Consider the following 20462-nt stretch of genomic DNA (forward strand, 5'->3'; position numbering starts at 1 on the left):
TGGATAAAAGGGATTAATTTTATTCTGATCTCCAGCCAGGAATCCTGGCCCATTGGGTATGCCTATAAAGATAATTACATGACACATATGAATCATCCTGCGGTTCACCCTAAGCATGAATCTCATCATCAAGTCAAACTTTGACTATTTGCAGATGACACGATAGTCTATACAGAAAACTTGAAAGACTCCACCAAAAAAAAAAAAAAAAAGAAAAAGAAAAAGAAAAAACCTGCTAGAACTGATAAATGGATTCAGTAAAGTTTCAGGATACAAAATCAATGTAAACTATAGTATTTTAAATAAAATTCCAAAAACATAACTCTCCCTCTTCATATATGAAAATGTTGATTTTTAGGAACAGCTTCGCTTGGTGGAATGCAAAACATAGGATCCAGCTAAGTGACATGAGCTAAGAAGGGTCTGATCTTAAGGAAGTTTCAACGAACTGTTTTATTTTCTGTGTTCACCAATTTCATGAACACAGTTTAAACATTTAGTCCAGTGATCCCGGGCCCCACATTATTTCATGTTAAGTCAACCATAAAGAGATGCCTTGAAAATAATGATCATTCTTTCCCTTTCAAGTTAAGTTTCTCTAAATGATGTCCGTAGCGATGATAGGAATACTTGTTGAAAACCTAAACCTTTTTTAAAATTAAACCTTCTATCCTTTATGATGACAAATTTCATAAAATTTTTACAGGAGGTTTGTCCTTTACCATTTGGAACTCTGCCTAAGCTCCTTAGCCCGACCCAGGACAGGCTGCCACACGTATTTTCTACAGTCTTACAGTATTGACAATTCTTAGAAGAGTAAACCCACTTTAATCCACCCATGGATTAAATCCACCCAATCCACTTGCATGAGAACAACTTTTAAAAGAAACTATTTGTTTATAGATTCGGAGATAATAAATGTCCTTAGTCTTTGACTTATAAACATAAGTGAATTATTTGGGGATATTTTAGAATATTTTTATTCAAATTTTGACTTACAAAAGTAGGAAAAGGAAAAATTGTTTCCATTTTTTTCAGACTTAAGTAAAATTGATCTTTGGATTTTATGCAAGAAAAGTCACCATGTTTACATATGCTATAAGAAAAACAGAGTAAGAATTGTTTTTATCCGTGCAACTTATGTTTTCATATTAGTATCCTTAGATTGTCAAAATATTTCGTTCCAAAAAATTCATGGAAAAGTGAAGAGTCTCAGATTTGCTGATCACTTCTGAAATATGGCCTTGCATATTAAATCCCTCATTTATTGCAGGGAGTGAATGAAGTCAATCTAGTTAAGCAAGGTGTGATATTAAGGAATTAGCCTGGGTTTGTTTTGTTCTGTTTTCCTTTGAGGAAAGGAGAGTTGGTAATAGAAAAATTCTCTTGAACTTTAAGCAAGTCAGCCTTTGGCTTTTCAGGCAGAAGTATAATAAATGAATTTTCAGAATCCTTTGCAACAAACAAGGAGGTATATGATAAAGGTCATCTTTTGGGAAAGAATTTAGCCCAAACTAAGTACTTGTCTTACATTTTCATGTGATCTTCACATTTAATATTGGCAAGGAAGATATTACTATTAGTGTACACTTCAATATAAATTGAAGATTGATAAGCCACTTATTTTCCCTGTTAATTTGAGACATATTTAGACTAGTTTTAAGACAGTAATATTAAAGACTAGATTTCGATATGTTCACCTAAAAACAAGCCCGCCTCCATTACTCCCCAACCACATACACCAAAAAGAAAAGCTTGCTATCTTATACGTTTTACTGAAAAACCAATGTTATGTAGTATCTTTTATAAAATCTGAAAAACCAATGTTATGTAGTATCTTTTATAAAATCCTGATAGAGTCTAGTGGCTACAAATATGCATATGGGCTCTGTAATCACACAGACATGGGATAGAATCCTGCATTGGCCCAGAGAACTTGGAGCAAATCTCTTAAAACTCAGCTGTATTTTTCTCGCTAACAAACTGAGGATGTATTAGTACTACCACTGGTGTCCTAGTGTGAAGATTTAAAAAGGTCATATTTTAAAATGTATAGGTCAGCTCTCTTTATTATTATTACTATTATTATTATTATTATCATTATTATTATATCATTATCATCCTTTGGAGAGCCCATTCTCTGCACTAGGAAACTTTATAATCCTGATATATAATTAATATGTACTTAGGAAAGCTGAATTTGACTTAAGGTGTAAAAAACCATGTAACAAATATCAAGGGAATTTTATTCCCTCTCTTTCTTTTCTTCTTTTTCTTTATTTCCTTCTTTCTTTCTCTTTATTCCCCCCTCTTTTTTTTTGTTTTTGTGCTTGTTTGTAGTACCTATTGCCATTTTTTTGCATAGTGTACTAAGCTCTATTAATGACACTTCATGTAAAAAAAAAAAAAAAGCAATAATACTTTGGAATCTAACTGTAGATTTCCAGTCAGACAGTGACAGCTTTAACCCTACACTGTGGGAAGAGCAGAGACAACAACGCATGACTGTTGCCTTTGAATTTGAAGAAAAAAAGGAAGATGACGAAAATGCTGGGAAAGTTAAGGTGAAACTTTTCATTTTGTTTCTTCTTTCTTCTCATTACTTTTGTTTGTCCGTTGTTATTATTAAAATAGACTTTGGGACAAATTGAGTGACCTGTGCTTGAAGGTCAAACACACCTTCCCATCTCCTGGTGGTACCTTTCATTATAGCGGGATGATAATTTGAGAAGCATTGTGTGCTTCAGAATGAGACTCAGGTCCCAATTCTGACTGAGCAAATTTGATCCACCACCCCATCTTCCAGAGTAACAACATGAAGGAGATTCAAGGTGAGAGAGAGCCAAGACAAACAAATCTAAGCATCTTATGATTATATTCTTGAAACGCTGACCCGGTTTTCTTTTAATCACTAAGCAAGGCACCGGACAGACCCTATGAGACCAAAGTGTACATTCATAGGAGAGCCAGTGGATTAATATATTATATTGGCTTTAAAATCTCTGAAAGATTTTATGTCTCTAGGGTATCCAAGAAGAATTTATGAGTTTTCTTAAGTGAGAAAACAAGTTTTAAAGGAGGCAAGTGCCTAATAGCAGGTGATCCTCAATTTTTTCACCTCGAATATATATATTTTTTAAATCCTTTATTGGAACTAATCTAAGTAACAAGATGAGTTTTAAAATCTATATTTTTTTCATTATTTAGATTTGAAATGTCCGAACAGATTTTATCCACATCAGATCTTCCTATTATCATCCTGTCAACATCTTGAATCTCCAACTAATTTTGTCTAGTATTATTTGTGTACTTCTACCGTCATGGATACTAACAGTTCTCGCTCTGAGTGACTAATTGCCTAAGTGATTGTATGTGCATCCTATTAATAGATCTAGATTGTGTAATGTGTTCTTTTCTGTCCCCTCATTCCCACATTTTCTAAACTTTTTTCTTAAATCAACACACCCTGGAACCTTACTAGATTTAGACAGTAAGGTAATTGACAAGGCCTACCTCCACATCATTGTGGAAAATCCAAAATGAATTCCCAAATCAAAATGATGGTTTTGTTAAAGATTTGGGTTTAAAAAAATGTTTCTGGATGCTTGGTTAGTGCTACCTAATAACCAAAGAAACATTTTTTTTTTTTAACTTGTGAATTCTTAGGAAAAGCAATGCCAAACTAAAAATGAAGACCCTTACAACATTTCAGTTCTTCTTTTAAGATTTCATATGTTAAATCTAGAACCAATGGATGATGCATTCTATACTGGACCTCTGATTCATTCTTTTACTTCACTGAATGTCAAAAACTACATACTTATTCTTAAAAATCCATACTCTAAGGATCCAATAAGAAAATAGTACACTTAATATACTCTGGTATATGTGTCAATGAAAACATAAAATATGGTAAATGGGAATTATTATTTAGAAGCCCTGTTTGTGTGTTATGTGGTCGGGTTTGTTTATAATCAGAGTAGGTCCATTATACTTTAGATTACATTTTCTTTATGCTTATTTATATTTGATTTACTTATATTTTGGTGAAACAATGTGTTTCAAAAGTCTCAAACACTTGGTTTTGACTAATTTGAATATCTCCAATGCCACTGGCTATTGGACAAATTAGAACACAAACAAACTTCTAAATAAATCATCATGGAAGTATGATGAATGGAATATACAGCAATCTTACACTAAATTAATCACACTTTGCTGGTTCATTACATATACATTAAATTTAGCACCATTTTACCTTTCATTTACATAAAATTTAGAAAGGAACCACTGACCTATGCCATCAACTTCTAAATGGACTAGAGTATAATGCCCTACTTACAGAGTGTGTAGTGTAGTACGAATGCTGCCTTGTGTGAAGAAATTGTGACCCATTAGCTTCATATTGATATTGGTACTGTTTTATTAGAGAGAGTTCAAACTAATTTTCTGATGGTTGTTTTAAATGCATTACCCAGAGTGAAAAAAAAAATCAAGAGTAGAAAAATGATAAAGTGAAAGTATTGCTACAGTGCTCCTCTTTCTCCCAGAAAATGGAGATTCCTTCTCCCACAGGATCACTCCTGCCAAGCCCCCTGGGAAAGGGGCCAGCGTGGGATTACTCTCCAACCTGCCAGACTGTCTGGCGATTGCTGCACACCATGGGCCAGGTGTGATCAGCAGATCCAAGATATGCCCGTCCCCCAGAATGACCCACAGCTGGCATGGGGTTGTATAAGTGGCCTCCAGCAGGAAAGGAGCATGTGTACTCCATTGCCAGTTGCAGCACAATCCACCACTCTTCCCTCTCTAAGTGGCAGACAGGTAGGCCTAGGTGTTTGGGGTAGGAGAATCCCCCATGTAGAGGCAACCTTGGAACAGTGGTTTATGGGGTATGTTCTGCATGATTTGGGGTAAGAAACGTTGATCCTATAGAAACCATCCAATTGCCAGTGTTTGATCTCAATTTAAGGTTTTATTCTTTGACATTGGCAATGGGGTGGAGAGAACCAAGTCAGAGGGGAGGGAACATCAATAATAAGGTGCCTAATGGTGGGATATATGGCATGATTTTTGAGTTGGGTGCTTCATTTTTATTTATGCCTTTATTTTTAAAAAAATTTTTTTCTTTAAAGTGTGGGAATACCAATAGTTGGGCAGAATGTTGATGACACTATTGATAAAATCCAAATTGCCCCCACACGCACACACATCTTTGTATATCAATTCAGAGGGAGATTAAATAACAAAAACCTGATTCTTAAAATAACATGAGATTTGAATTGATATTTGTTGAGAGTGGACTTTGAGCACAAAGATGGGCATCTGTTGAAAAGCATCAACTTCCCTCTAATTTGAAGGCACAGATGATGAGAATTCCTGTAAGAGAAGATTGGTTTGGGAGTTGTGGCAAATAGGGCTTCCTTATCTCAGTGGGTTGGGTATTTAAAAAGTTCAGTGAAAAAAATATATATATCTTAATGGGTTGTGAAAGAACACTACAGTTTTAGTAAGCCTTACCATCCATATGTAATGAACTAGATTCTTATTCTGTGTCTTATATTCTTTCTGCAATATAAGGCCAGCTGAGAATCCTACCAAACTGCTGTAAGTTTCCTTTCTGTGTAAAAGGTTCTGATTAATTCCCAGAATAAGATATTTAATGATCAGTAATCAAAACATAAACTATTACTTCTCTTACTGGAATTTATAGTCAAACCAAATTAGAATTTTATCATTATATAAGAAAACCACAGTTCTTTGAGAATTCAAGATACCATCTCTAAATGCCCTAGCTATTAATATGAATTCTTTCTTCCATTGCTAAACTTTTGAGAGTCTCCAACATCTTGCAGCTGCTATTTGCATTTACTGCACTTTTTTTTAGATCTGAGATATATAGAATGTTGTGAAACATTTTTATTTTTCTAAAATTAAAATGAAGTAACATTACAGTGAAAATCTTGCATTTTAATAAAATGTATATGTAAAATGAACAAATACTTTATGGTGAGTGATATACACAACATTTTGGTAAAAACAATTGACGATTTTTTTCCCACCTATTTATATCATAAATGAATTTACATATTTCTCCATCTCATATTAGAATGAGGGAGTATTTCTAGCCTATGTATTTAGAAATATAAAGAAGCTTTTTATTTGGGCATTACGGAACTATTGATCACATTGTGTTTATGATCATGTTTACTCATTTCTGAAGCACTGCACATGAGTTAAAAAGTAGGAGGTGTAGGCAAAACAATCTGTAAAAGGGTATAAAATATGCTTTTACAGAGCTTATAAACATAATAATTATAAAATATTATATTTTCATTTTAAAAGAAATTATAAAATTAGCTTTATGTTTTAAAAAATTGAAATTATCTTATTTAACTCAATAAAATTTACATTTTGGATTTGCACACACTATTTCTTCCACAAGTTTGTACAAATATGTGCTTTACTTATAACAGAGAATAGCCTTGAGCCAAGTAACACTTCTGTAGCATAATCTTTGGAGTCAAAGACCTGAGTTTGAATTTGGACATTGCTACCTATAGCTGTATGGCTTTTGGGCAAGGAACTTACACAGTCTGAGCCCTATTCTAAGGTGAATAGGAACAGATCCTACAATGGGTTATAAAATCTAAACTATGTTTAATTATAATTAATTATAAATATTTAACGTTAATTATAATTACTTATTGTTTATATTTAAATCTATATGGTAAATAAAAATTGTTTGTTATATAAATAGCTATTAATAAATTAAATATCCCTATGAAACATTTTGCATGTGCCTGGCACATGGTAGATACTGAATAAATGATAGCTGTTGTTGTATACAAACTGAAAAAAAAGTCCAAACAGTTGCGAATAGATTGGTATTTTTATATACATATATAGTAGAATCTAAACTGCCAAAAACTTCAGATTTTAAAAAATACCTACGTAGAATCTGATTTTAGAAAATAGTATCTAATCTCCGCATAGAATTTATGCATTTTCAGAAACTTTCACAGTTATCTCATTTTAGTTCTAGATTAACTAAAGATACTATCGTTCCCATTTTACGTGAGCAGAAACTGGACAGAAAGATTAGTGGCTGATAGCTTGTTGGGAGTAAATCTGTGGCTTAAATTTAGGTCTTCCGACCCCAGGTCCAGCAAGTTCTGTTGGTAGACTAGGAAATGGGAAGCAAGGAGCTTACTGTCTACGTGGAACAAATCCAAGTTTTATAAGACCTGAAACTCCCGCAGCTTGGATAGGAGGCTCTTTAAGGAAAAGGATATGAAATAACCAAGTAAATAAATAAGTATGGCCTCTCACAAGGCTTTGGAAAGAGCCAATGCAGGTGGCAGGCCCTAAAGCTTAAGCTTCATTAACTTGACAAATCTGCTTCTGTTTCTAAATTTAAATATTTTTCAGAGATAAAGTACCCAATCATATTCTGATGATGTGACCAAAATATCACATTAACTTGCTTATAAAATAACCAGAAAATATTGGCACTGTGGCCATTAGTAAATAGTCATCTAGTTTAGTAAATAGCCCTCTAATTGTCAGATGAGACATAGCATCTACAAAAAATAGATTACATTATTCAATGTGTAATTTAATTCAATTGAACACATCTTTTCTTTTTTTTCTTTTTTTTTTTTTTTTGGCTTTTGATTCCATTTAGAAGTGTAATCTTAACATTGAGGATTTTTTAAGGTACATAGAATTTTAATTTAATGCCCTACATGAGAATTATTTTTCATTCATATACCACTGGTTATTAAAAATTTAAAGATGTTCATAATTGGCATAATCTCCATACCACTCTACAATCTATATTTTTTAAATGTAGTTTTTTGACTTCTAGCCCTTCGCTGTCAAATACTGTTAAATGAGTTCAACAATATAACTTAAAACTTAGATTTAATTTGTGATGAACATTTTTAATACCAACTTAACAGCAGATCCAAGAATGCATGCATCCCAATGGACTTTGTCTAGCATGGATATCATTCTTTTTATGTTTATTTAAGAATGCATTATAAATTAAGTACCCTGAGCTATCTTTATATTACATTCTAACAACTTACACTTTTTTTTCTGAGAAGTCTAACTTTTCCTGGGTTATATTTTTGTAGCTTTATGTCAATATATTATTAATTTCATTCTTATTTGTTTGAGTGTAAAAGACTAAAACAATATTTATACTAGCAAAATTATCTGGTTTTGCATCAGCTTTCCAAAAATTTACTGGAAAAATAATTTTATGTTTTTAATACTACGAGGAAATTTAGAAGTCATCTAGTGAGTCCAATCCCAGTATTTGATATGGAAAACGATCCATGAGGAAGATAAATATAACAAAGTTGGTGGATTTGCTAAAACTGCAGATGAGCAAAAGTGTTTGAATTCATATTTACAATCCTCAGATCTGTACCACCATCATAGTTTCTTACATCCCATGGATTACATGGGTGTGGGTGGGTGGCGATGTGTGTGCCCCCACACTTTCTCCTTTCCTCTTTCATTCCCACGCCTTCCTTCTTCAGCTTTGTTTTCGCCTCCCCTCCTCCCAACCTACCCCCACACACACTTTCCACACACATATACTCACTACAATCATATAGACCATTCCATTTTGTAAAGTTGGTTCTACTCAGATGCAAAAAGTCATGATGGTTAGAATAAGCCAGGCCAAATAAATCTGTTCCTTGTTTTTCTTCTCACTCCCTTTAAATCACATGGATAATTTGTATTTATTCCAATTTAAGCATATCTTACATACTCTGATAATGGGATAGTCTATCTGGAAGCATCTCATATTTTCTCTCTCTAAATTAAATGTGAAGAATAATCGTTAATATATATGTTCCCTAAAGTCAGATCGATAAAGCAAAAAAATGAATTCAAGAATGAAAATAAATATCTGGGTAAATATAAGCCAAAGTTTACATGTTTATCTAGACTATCTTAGAAAAATCTCCTCAATTTTTAAATTCCTTTTTACTTTAAGACATTACCTACAAAGCATATTACTTTATTTGGGTAAAAAGTAAATATAATAGCCACCCTGAAGCATATATTTTTTTAGGTATTAATAAGAATTAGCTACCTGACCTTTGGATATAACATGCTGATTAACACAGAGCTGATGCATGTTTGGTAGCAGATACTGTCAGTTCCCCCATTTTTTTAATACAAAATCTCTACTTGTAAATCTTTTGGGGTCCCCTCTTATCATCTACATTGATATTCCAAAGATATTATTAACATGAAAATAATCATAAATAATTAAGATAGGGAAGGAATAGCCTCTAAAGTATAAAAGCAGCTGATAGTAATGCTTAAAATCTCCGGATTGCCAGTCACTCATATGTTGGACCTACTGCTACTTCAATGATCTGCAGGGTAGGTCTGAAGATAGAATATAATCCCAAAATCGTTTTTAATCTAGAAGGTGGGCAGGGCGGGAGGAAGCCCCACGAGGGCAGAATGTGGAAAGAACACTATGTTCTTACTCTACAGTACAGTTTCTCAGCAGCTCAGCACTCACTATATTGCATTTGGTTTTACTACTGCACATAAAATGGATTAGTTTTGTGAACATGTTTGCCGAAGGTATTTTTATGTTAAATTTTTTTTTATAAACTTCTAGGTTGAAATAAACCTAAAACGATATCCAACTCCTTACCCAGAGGATTTAAAGAATATGGTAAAATCTGTTCAAAATCTGGTGGGTAAGCCAACCCATGGAGTGCGTGTTGAGAATTCAAATCCAACTGCTAACACGGAGCAAACTGTGAAAGAAAAATATGAACACAAGTGGCCTGTAGCCCCAAAGGAGATTACAGTGGAGGTATTTCAAGGTTATTGGTAATTGCCAGTGTGGTTTGGATTTTTTGGAATTACTAAATTATATGGGTTTTTTTTAATGATTAGATCTTCTCTGATAAGTGCAGTTTTTCCTTAAAATATAAATGAGTCTCTCTACTTTTTCAAACTATGAGGGTTGCATTTAATAAATTACAGGTAAATGACACCCTCATGGCCTAAAATTATTAATACAGCTCCAAAAGTTCCAATACACACAGAAGGAAAAACTTGCTCACTCAGCTAGGCCCTGCCAGTAAGTGCGTGATATCATTTTCACTCTACTCTTTTGGCTACTCCAAACTTTAATGGTATGAGTCATTAGAAAAGACTAAACAAAGATTTTTTTTTTCTTTCTCTGCAAATTTCAATAAAATCCTTATTGAGACTTAGAGGGGTTTTTTTTTGTTTTGTTTTTTTGTTTTGTTTGTTTTGTTTTTTGCTTATTTTTGTCTTTGGGTTAAAACCTTTATAGGAAACACTACTATAAACAATGACAAAGAGGAGATAAGTTTGAAATTTATCTTTTCTGGATCTAGACATGTAAAACTTAATTCCTATATTTTAGAATAAACTAGATATTTATCAGTTTGTGTGGTCTGAAAAGAATTCAACTACATTTATGCCGCCTCTACTCTCTCATCCACCCTTCAGCTAATTTGGTTATCACTCTTTAATCTTCATTAGAAACATAACTGGTATGAGTACATCTAGAAGTTTCTATACCTACTTCTCAAAAATCTAGGTTCGTGAAACTCTTTTACAAATCTGCATTTCACAGCATCGATTTGTTGCATTGATTAAACACCAACTATCTATTTAGCACTGTGCTAACCACTGTGAGAGAAAAGAAATATAAAATGTGCACATGGTCCCCAAATAATTCAGAGGGGCAGAAGGTAAAGAACAAGCGATTCCTCGCTGAGCAGGGAGCCCAATGAAGGTAGACGCTTAACCATCTGAGTCACCCAGGCACCCCTGTATTTACACTTCTATGCTTGTACAATTCTTTGTTTTGTTGACTAAAATAAAATTCCTGTACTTCGGTATCAGGAGTCATAAAAATATTTCCTTTTTCAAGTATTATTTCAACAAATAAGTTATATTTCGATTCCTAGAATGTTAGTACTAGACAGAAAATAACATTAATTCCTATCATCTATTCCCTTCATTTTACTGATGAATTGAATAAAGTACAGAGAGGTACACTGACTTGCCCAAGATAATCTGATTAATAAATGATGAAGCAGGAATGGAATAGAAATATGTCACCCTATAATTGAAACATTTTTGACAAGCCTTAACATATTTTATGCCTTTTCATGGTACAATTTCTCAAACTTGTGTCTGCTTCTACTTATAAATTTCTACAAAGACGTGGAAAGACTTTAACTCTATTCTGTCACCTTAAAACTTTATCATTAGGTTTCTTATGCTAAGCCTTTGAAATGGTCTTCAAAATCCATGAAAACACAGATTTCCCTCTTCATCTCCAGAATTTCCACCAACCCCACACTCTTTCCTATCCCTCTGCCTATCTGGAACTGGATTGTAAGTCTACACTGTGCTCACAGTTGAGCTCACTAGGAGGCAATATAAGGGAAGATTATTGGACATGAACCTGAGAATCCTGCCTCTATGCTGGATCTTGATCTAATTAATCCTTTAAGCAGGGACCTCGCTGAGTCTCAAAATTCACTTGTAGGAAATGAAAGGGTTGACTAGAAATATTTTTTAAGTAATTAATAAGTATCAGACATATACCCAGGTTTTTTACAGGCAAATATTCTCATACAAACCCAACCAAAACCAAACCAAAAAATAGAATTTAAGCCAGGAGTGAAAGAAGTAGCTGTTTCTTGGTAACACCCAAAACTTGAGCCTGTCACTCACTATGTGGGGCGTGAAAATTTTTTAAGAGTTTCTATCACTAATTATCAGTTGGCATACATTGCACTTACTATACTTTTGTGCTCAAGTATACTCTTTCTTTGATTTAACAAACTATTTCTAAATGTGTGGCATTAATGTTTTAAACTTAACAAGTAGCAATAAATGAGAAAACTGAAAATAACGTTTTGAATTCAAATTAGCCTAAGGTTTAGGCAGAAAAGACATAAAGATAACTGTTACGCATAAATTGATATCACTACCTCCCCATGGGCATAGACAAGACATTTTTATACATAAAAGAAAGTGAAAACTTAGTATTTTACCACCCCCAATGCTCTCACTATCTGGTTAACTGGAAATAACAATTTTAATCATAGGAGTTTAAAATTCATAGGCTTCTTAACATGTTCATTTGTCTTTATAAAGTTTATTCTTATACCAGTGTTGCTCATTACACTCAGTGAATGGATTTAGAATGAAGATTTAGCAAGCTAGATCAATCATGAGGAAACTAGAAAACATTAGGAAAAGTTAGGACAGAACTAAAGAAACTGAGGATAAGATCACTTGGGAAACAGTGGGAGTTAAGAGGGGGATTGGCGGTAAGAGCAGGATGTAGAGGACCCATTTGTGCAGAGCATGGCTGATGAGGAAAAAAAAAAAAATCAGTTGGTCCGTGATAGACTTTGCTCTGAGAACTCTTACGGGAGACCCCCCCTTAGACTGTTACACGTATACATATCTTCCACATGTACGTACGTACCACAGACTCACATACAGCTTATCCTCATTCAGTCCTGTGTAATTAGAAGATGTATCTCATCTCCCCACCTAGGTGGTGAATCTCCACGGGCCGTGGGTGCCATTTTGTCTTTCTTTGGAAACTCTACAGTTCTTTGCACAGTGCCAGGCATATAAACAGGCATCCAAAAAATGTTTGATGAACAAAATGGACTCATTTAAATTAGAAAGACAAAACATTCTAGTACTGACTTCAGAGAAACACGTGATTCGTTTCTCCCAATGCTCCACAGGGACTTAAATCCTAGAGCCCCATCTTTAAATCTGAGCCAAATAAAGATGTTGCCATCTTGGTTAACCAATGTTTAAATGTTTACTTTCCTTGTCCTATATTATTATATCTCTCAGGATTCTTTTGTTCATCCAGCTAATGAAATGAGGATTGGGGAACTTCACCCTTCATTAGCTGAGACCCCTCTGTACCCACCCAAACTTGTTCTGCTAGGGAAGGACAAAAAAGGTAACACTGTGAACCTGATGTGGAAAATATGCCACAAATGCATGTGCATGATGAATCACCAGTTGTAACGTATGACACACCATAGTCTATCGAAATATTTGACAAATATGTATTCCTAACATTGTTATGCTCTCGGGTTTTCATACTTGCTTTTCTGTGTTTCTTACTGTCAGTGTTCATAGCATTGTAACATTTTCCCCTTTACATTTCAGAATCAACTGATGAGTCTGAAGTTGACAAAACTCACTGTCTGAATAACAGTGTTTCCTCAGGCACTTACTCAGACTACTCGCCTTCCCAGGCTTCCTCAGGATCCTCTAACACCCGGGTTAAAGTGGGGTCCTTGCAGACAACAACTAAAGATGCAGTACATAATTCTTTATGGGGTAACAGGTGTGTTTAGAATTTCCCTTTCTTTCTGTTCCCAAGTGCTTACTTTCAGCAACTTTTTAAAAAACGGGATCTTAGTTTTTGAATTGCATTCAGCACATGAGCGGTGTAGAAGACAGCTGGAAGGGGCAGATAAGCAAACACGGTCCCCCTGGGCTTTCCAGGAGAGGAGGAATCCATTTTATACAGCAAACCGTTGTTTAAGGGAGAGACGGTAGGAGATTATCAGGTTGAGATGATAGGGACAGAAATCTTAAAAAGCTGAAACCAAGAATCCTGTTTGCCCGCTACTTATTTATGACACACGTGGGCATTTCCCCATCCAAAATGGGCTTATGGAATAAACTAAGATGCATGGGAAGCACTTGTGTGCCCGGTACGGAGTAAATAGTCAATAACATCCTCATTGCTGTCATCATCGTCGATGTCATCATCACCCTCGTTTTATCACCACCTGGGAAAGTTAGGATGTAGGCAAAAGTATTTAATCTTTCCAAAATGATCCCTACTCTACCTTACTTCCATTTTACAGGTAAAAGTCAAAAGCCAAAGAGCACAATAAAAGTGACCCAGTGAGCTAGTAATTACCCAGTGCCGATTCTCTTGTTTTGTGCCTTGTTGCTGTGGGTTACAGTGCAAACAGCAAATCCAACAGCGTGTGGTGTGGGGCGCCCATGATCCTTCCTCATGGCTTGCTGATAACCTCAGAACTGTTAGCGATGCGTTCTTTGGTAGTGAATGGATGACTATTTCTACCTATCAGTGCCCATGATACAAATCTTAACTCTTTCAGTTTAGAAGTTCATCATTTGTGATATAAGCTGAGATTAATGAGGTACTTTGGAAGGTTCCTCCTAAATGTACTACTTTTCAATTTAGCCAAAGCGCTGAAAAGTGTTTCTCTTACTGATAGCAAATATATAATCCAATGTTATGAGTGTGCAAGCGGGGAGAATAAACCTAGAAAAACGAGCATCTTCTAGAAATACTGGAGGCACTGGTATAAACAAGCCAATGACCAAAAGTCATGGTATAATATAACTGACATCCTAGGAAAACGTGCTCCCTGCACAGTGGGTTTAGTGTTTTCAGTACCTGGCCTTCAAATAAATGTTATCTGAAGACAATTTGGGTTCATTAGACAGATCAAGTATTTATAAGAAAGGTATACTCTTAACCGATAATTTGGAAAGAAACTGAGCCAGAAATTCCAGGGAGGGGGACCAAGAATCAGGTGATTCTGCTTATCAGACAAGTTTCGGGACCTTTACTGAAGACCTCTCTCTTTCTTTCTTTGATGTCATCATCCAACAGACGTGTATTTTGATGCCTACACTGTGCCAGGCACTCTGCCAGGCCTGAAGAGAAAAAATAAATAAAAAATAAATAAATCTCGGTCCTCGTGAGCTTATAGCCTGGCAGAGGACGCTCAACAACACACAATGATAAAATGCGTACACGATATGTTAGGAGGTGATGATTCCAAGGAGGAACTACAAATCAGAGGAAGGCAAAGCGGTGGGCGTGGGGGTCGGGGGCATGGACTAGCGCCGCCCCGTCAACCGAGGGGCTGTGGGCGAGTGATCCCTTGGGCAAGGCCGCGTGGCGTCTCCGGCTCTTGCCGGTTCTCATGGCTCCTCTTCCCACTGTCTTCACAGGATTGCACCGTCTTTCCCACAGCCTCTTGATTCAAAGCCATTACTCAGCCAGCGGGAGGCTGTCCCCCCGGGGAACCTACCACAGCGTCCTGACCGGCTGCCCATGAGTGACGCCTTCACCGACAACTGGCCTGACGGTTCCCATTATGACAACACGGGCTTTGTCGCAGAGGAGGCCACGGGCGAGAACGCCAACAGCAATCCTCTCTTGAGTTCGAAATCCAGAAGCACGTCTTCCCACGGACGCAGGCCTCTGATTAGGCAGGAGAGGATTGTCGGCGTGCCCCTGGAGCTGGAGCAGTCCACACACAGACACACACCAGAAACAGAAGTGCCTCCTTCCAACCCTTGGCAGAACTGGACTAGAACCCCTAGTCCTTTTGAAGATAGGACCGCTTTCCCCTCCAAATTGGAGACCACCCCCACCACCAGCCCATTGCCCGAGAGGAAAGAACACCTAAAAGAGCCCGCTGAGCTACCCGGTCCGTTCTCTCCGGGGGTGCCGTGGGAGTATCACGACTCCAACCCCAACAGGAGTCTTGGCAACGTCTTCTCTCAGATCCACTGCCGCCCCGAGTCTTCCAAAGGCGTCATCTCCATTAGCAAAAGCACAGAGAGGCTCTCCCCGCTGATGAAGGATATCAAGTCCAATAAGTTCAAGAAGTCGCAGAGTATCGATGAGATTGACATCGGTACGTACAAGGTGTACAACATCCCCTTGGAAAACTATGCTTCCGGGAGCGACCACCTGGGGAGCCACGAACGGCCGGACAAACTGTTGGGGCCGGAGCACGGTATGTCCAGCATGTCGCGAAGCCAGTCGGTCCCCATGCTGGACGACGAGATGCTCACGTACGGCAGCAGTAAAGGGCCCCAACAGCAGAAAGCTTCCATGACTAAGAAAGTCTATCAGTTTGACCAAAGCTTCAACCCCCAAGGGGCGGTGGAAGTGAAGGCCGAGAAGAGGGTACCGCCCCCCTTCCAACACAATTCTGAGTACGTGCAACAGCCCAGCAAAAACGTGGCCAAGGACCTGGTCAGTCCCAGAGCTTACAGAGGATACCCACCGATGGAGCAGATGTTCTCCTTCTCCCAGCCGTCTGTCAGCGAGGACGCTGTGGCGAACGCCCAGTTCGCGAGCCAGGGCGCCAGGGCGGGCTTCTTGAGGAGGGCCGACTCCCTGGCCAGCTCCACAGAAATGGCCATGTTCCGCCGGGTCAGTGAACCTCAGGAGCTGCCTCCGCCTGAGAGGTACGGCAGGCCCCCGTATAGGGGAGGGCTGGATCGCCAAAGCAGCGTTTCAGTGACTGAGTCCCAGTTCCTGAAAAGGAATGGCAGGTACGAAGATGAACACCCTTCATATCAAGAAGTGAAAGCTCAGGCGGGAAGTTTTCCGGTTAAAAACCTTACCCAGAGGAGGCCGTTGTCTGCGAGAAGCTACAGTACAGAGAGTTACGGTGCCTCCCAAACCAGGCCAGTCTCAGCTAGGCCTACTATGGCAGCTCTTTTGGAAAAAATACCATCTGACTATAACTTGGGTAACTATGGTGACAAGCCATCAGATAACAGTGATATAAAGACGAGGCCCACTCCTGTGAAGGGAGAGGAGAGCTGTGGTAAAATGCCTGCAGACTGGAGACAACAGCTGCTTAGACATATAGAAGCTAGAAGGTTAGACAGGGTATGTCTGGCATTTCTCTGTAAGAATATCCCTCCTGCCTTTAGTTTTACTTGATCGGCCTTTCTAAGCACATGTAGTGAAGCATGAACTACATGACCGGATAGATGATCGGCATTTTCTTTCTCTCTCTGTTGTGGGGCAATTGATCATAAGAGTCTCTCGTGGATATTGTTTAATGCTCTTCCAGAGTCCCTAACCCGTAGGTGAATGACTTAGCACATGGAGCCTAAGTATTGCTAGGGAGAAAGAACCTGACTCCATTATATGGGCTGGCGCTTCAGTTGCTTGCCAGCCATTGAGGCGGAATGCCTCTCCTAGGACGCACAACTGTTCTCTAGCGACCCAAAGAGTATGATTTTGATTGAATCTATAAAAAAGTGAGCATTTAGCCCCTTCCTGCACAGACTCGCTTACAGCAAAGGCAGGCCTAACGTGTTTACTACACTGGCATACGGTTACCGCGATGGGACTGCTGAAGTTATTACTTCTAATGAGCAATAATCTTCCCAGCAAGAAACAGAAAAATAAAATAAGCAGAGATTGAATGCCCTCCTACACGGTACTGTATTTAATTTAAAAAAAAAAAAATCCTGCCATTTAGAACGCTGATTTTTACACAAAAAGAAATGTCTACGTTCAGAGCATACGATAGGCAACAAAACTAGGTGCTGTCTTTATGACGACTGCGAAGGTACAGATTCTGTGTGGATAGTGCAACCGAAAAAAGGAAATTAATCCCAATTCAGTTACAGACTGAGTCACAATACAGCACGGAATCCGTAGTGATTGAGGAGAGTTAAAAAAAAAAAAAAATATATATATATATATATATAGTTTGTATATATATATTGCTTTAAAGCCTAGAATTCCTTTTGTTGCCTGTTCATATCTCCTTAAGAGAAATCCGATATTTTATTTTCTAGAGCTATGATCAATTGACCATTATCATTGAGTGTACTTTGCGGCTTTGGTGTAGAGGGCAAAATTGCGTGCTCTGCATCGATCTTAGAGTCTTAAGGTCCTTTTTGTGAAAAGAGGGGCTTTTGTTCTTGTTTTCCAGAGTTTAAATACCTAGTGCAAATCGGGGATCTGGGTAATAATATATCATTAGAAAGTTTCGCTCAGTAGTTTTACTGTTTTATCGGGTGTCCTGGTAAAAGCACAGGTCACTGCACTTACATCTCCTTAATATTGAATAATATTGTGTTTTCAGGTATACTCTTTTTTTTTTACGTGATTATATTGTTTGTAGGTCGTGTCTACATGACAAGAAAACAATTACTTTTAGGGACAAGTGAACTAATAAATGTGGGTGCGGGTGTTAGTTTTTCAATGTGGAAATTGGTTCTGCCTTGCAAAATCTTTCATCAGAATGTCTGTTTCAAATAGGTGTGCTCAGTCCCATTGAAGGGAGCCTCATCAAAGCCTCATGACTGGCTGTCAGTGGGAGACACCTGGTCACTTGTCACCATGCCTTACCTCAACCTATGCCCTCCATGTAGACAGATAACTTGGAGGGCGAAAATATTTGGGGCCAAATAATACAGTACAGTTTGGGAACTCTGGCCTCGTGTAGACACGACCATACGTAACAGGGTAAGATGAACTAGTCAAGAAAGGTTCTAAGAAGCTCTTCGGAGCATTATGTGCAATGACTAGTAAACTGAGGCAACAGAGGAGTGAGTGAAAACAAAGCATGAAAAAGAAGGCGAGATGCTAAGCATTTGGTACCATCGTTTATTTACAGTTTCTCAGAGAAATGGTTCCTCTCCTTTGATCAGAGCTCCTCCTCTAGCTGGAGCAGGGATTTGGAGAGAGGAAAACAGGCCTGGGGGAGGGCAGGGGTGCGGAAGTCTGCACCCGGGCTGTCCCGGATCCAGGTCCCTAAAACTACACCCAGGCGTGTTTCCTGCTGCTGGGACGACACTGTCCTTTTCGATGAGTTTGCTCGCTCCCCCTGCCTGTTTGCAGTTACCCCCGGTCGGCCCTTGGTCTTCCGGAGCAATTTCAATGTATAGTCCATAGCTTCTTATTTAATTCCAAGAAGTTAGGTCACCCCAGAATATCGCTTCAAGCCACTAGATCCCGAGAGTTTCTCCTCTTGTTTTCTCCCGGTAACCCCTCTCCCTCCTACCCCCACCCCCACCCCCATCGTATTATGGGGCTATTCAAGCTGAATCTTACTTAAAACTTCCCAGCTCCTCAAAAAGATGAATTCAGGGTAGCAAAGCACAGACTTTTTACGTAAAAGTAGTTTGGAGGTAGCTGTGCTACTTGACACCCCGTCCGAAGTCGGGCTGCACCAGAGATGTGGTGTGTCTCCTTTAGTTGAGGCTTTAAACCCGGAAACCCAATAGTCACACTGGAAACTACAAGATCTTTGTCCATCCCTCGTAAGGGAGAACTGCCAAGAGGCCCGGACGCTGGGTGGGCTTCACGGCCCAAGCTAATGCGGGGTCAGGGTCTCGGCCGCCGTCAGCCTTGGAGAGGCAGCCCCGACTCCCACCGTGGACCCAAGATGCTGCTTTCTCCTGCAGCCTCCCCCCGGGCCTCCTGCCTCCACCACACAGTCCCACCGAGACCGAGGGAGTTTAAAGCGTGAACCCCCGTGCCCCAGACCGCTACTCTCCGACAGGGGCCAAGGGGGGCCTCGGCTGGAGCGATTTTAGACCTTAATCCTTCAGGTGCCAGAGTGAGACGTTCAGGGTCCTTTCCAGCTTCGGCTGGTGACAACGAAAAATCTCTGGATGAAACAGCCGAGGACCCATAACAAACATGATCCGTAGACAAGCACACCAGGCCTAGAATAGTCTTTCAGTTGAGTTCAGCGAAACTGACGCTGAAAGTCATGACTTGGCACACGACGTCCTCCGACTAGAATAGCCGCCTGCTGCTGTGGCTCAGTAATACGGAGTGGTTAAAAAGTTTACTGAGTTAACTGGGGTAGATTCCTATTTTCCCCCCAAATAAGAGAATTATTTAAAAGGGCCAAATACTGGCAATTACTGCCTTTTGATGAGAGGTGGAAAGTGGAGATTGTGCTAACGGAACCTATTGGATGGCGGGACACACGTATGAAGTTCTGTAGAAGAAAGGTTGACTAGCTGTCGGCCCCTTGGAATACCCTGAGATGCACCCATGGGAGGGCAGCCACCCTGCGGGTGGCACCAGGGTGCTCCCTAGGTATTTAGGTGCACTGGATAAGGAGCATCCGTAGTTCAGATCACAGTTCTTTTAGTTTCATTACGGAATTCCCCCAGTTTAAAATGTGACTTTTAAGAAACAAACAGGCAAAAGTCAGAAACTTTGGATCCACCTACAATTTATTTGACTGGTTCGATTAATCAGTCAGTTCAGTTAGCCGATAGTTAGGCTGAATGATTTATTTATTTTTTTTTTTCTGACCAGCTCTCTTTCTGAGTTCCTATAATTACATCTATAGCCCGAGCAACGAAGGACGCTGATTTTGGCTCCAACCTTGGAGTGCCTTTGTTTTAAGGCAGAATTAGAAGCTGGCGTTTGTCCTTTGTATGCGCTCACCTCACTGTGTGAAAGAGAAGCGTGAGACTCGGAGCTGGCAAAATTTGATAAGACCTCGCTGTCCGGAGGTTGTTTTTTTTTTTTTTTTCTTTTCTTTTTTTTTTTTTAATTAATAGACTAGTGAACAGCATCTGTCCAGAGTCACGACTATCGTGACATCCAAGAG

At 38.6% G+C, this 20462-nt stretch overlaps 1 protein-coding gene across 10 annotated transcripts in view; it reads left to right on the top strand.

Moving 5' to 3' along the window:
• Positions 1-20462, top strand: part of LRRC7 (leucine rich repeat containing 7) — a 491781-nt gene that overhangs the window by 397438 nt on the left and 73881 nt on the right. For 6 of the 10 annotated variants that reach the window (XM_072834031.1, XM_072834030.1, XM_072834033.1 and 3 more), the window contains 6 exons: positions 2440-2564; positions 4576-4824; positions 9659-9859; positions 12916-13027; positions 13240-13420; positions 15076-16756. In XM_072834031.1, coding sequence (XP_072690132.1) covers positions 2440-2564; positions 4576-4824; positions 9659-9859; positions 12916-13027; positions 13240-13420; positions 15076-16756 — 2549 coding nt within the window. The remainder of the gene's footprint in view (positions 1-2439; positions 2565-4575; positions 4825-9658; positions 9860-12915; positions 13028-13239; positions 13421-15075; positions 16757-20462) is intronic. The other 4 variants (XM_072834028.1, XM_072834036.1, XR_012034800.1 and 1 more) reach the window with 3 other exon arrangements.

Source organism: Canis lupus, chromosome 8, assembly GCF_048164855.1.
Source record: "Canis lupus baileyi chromosome 8, mCanLup2.hap1, whole genome shotgun sequence".
Classification (NCBI taxonomy): Eukaryota; Metazoa; Chordata; class Mammalia; order Carnivora; family Canidae; genus Canis; species Canis lupus.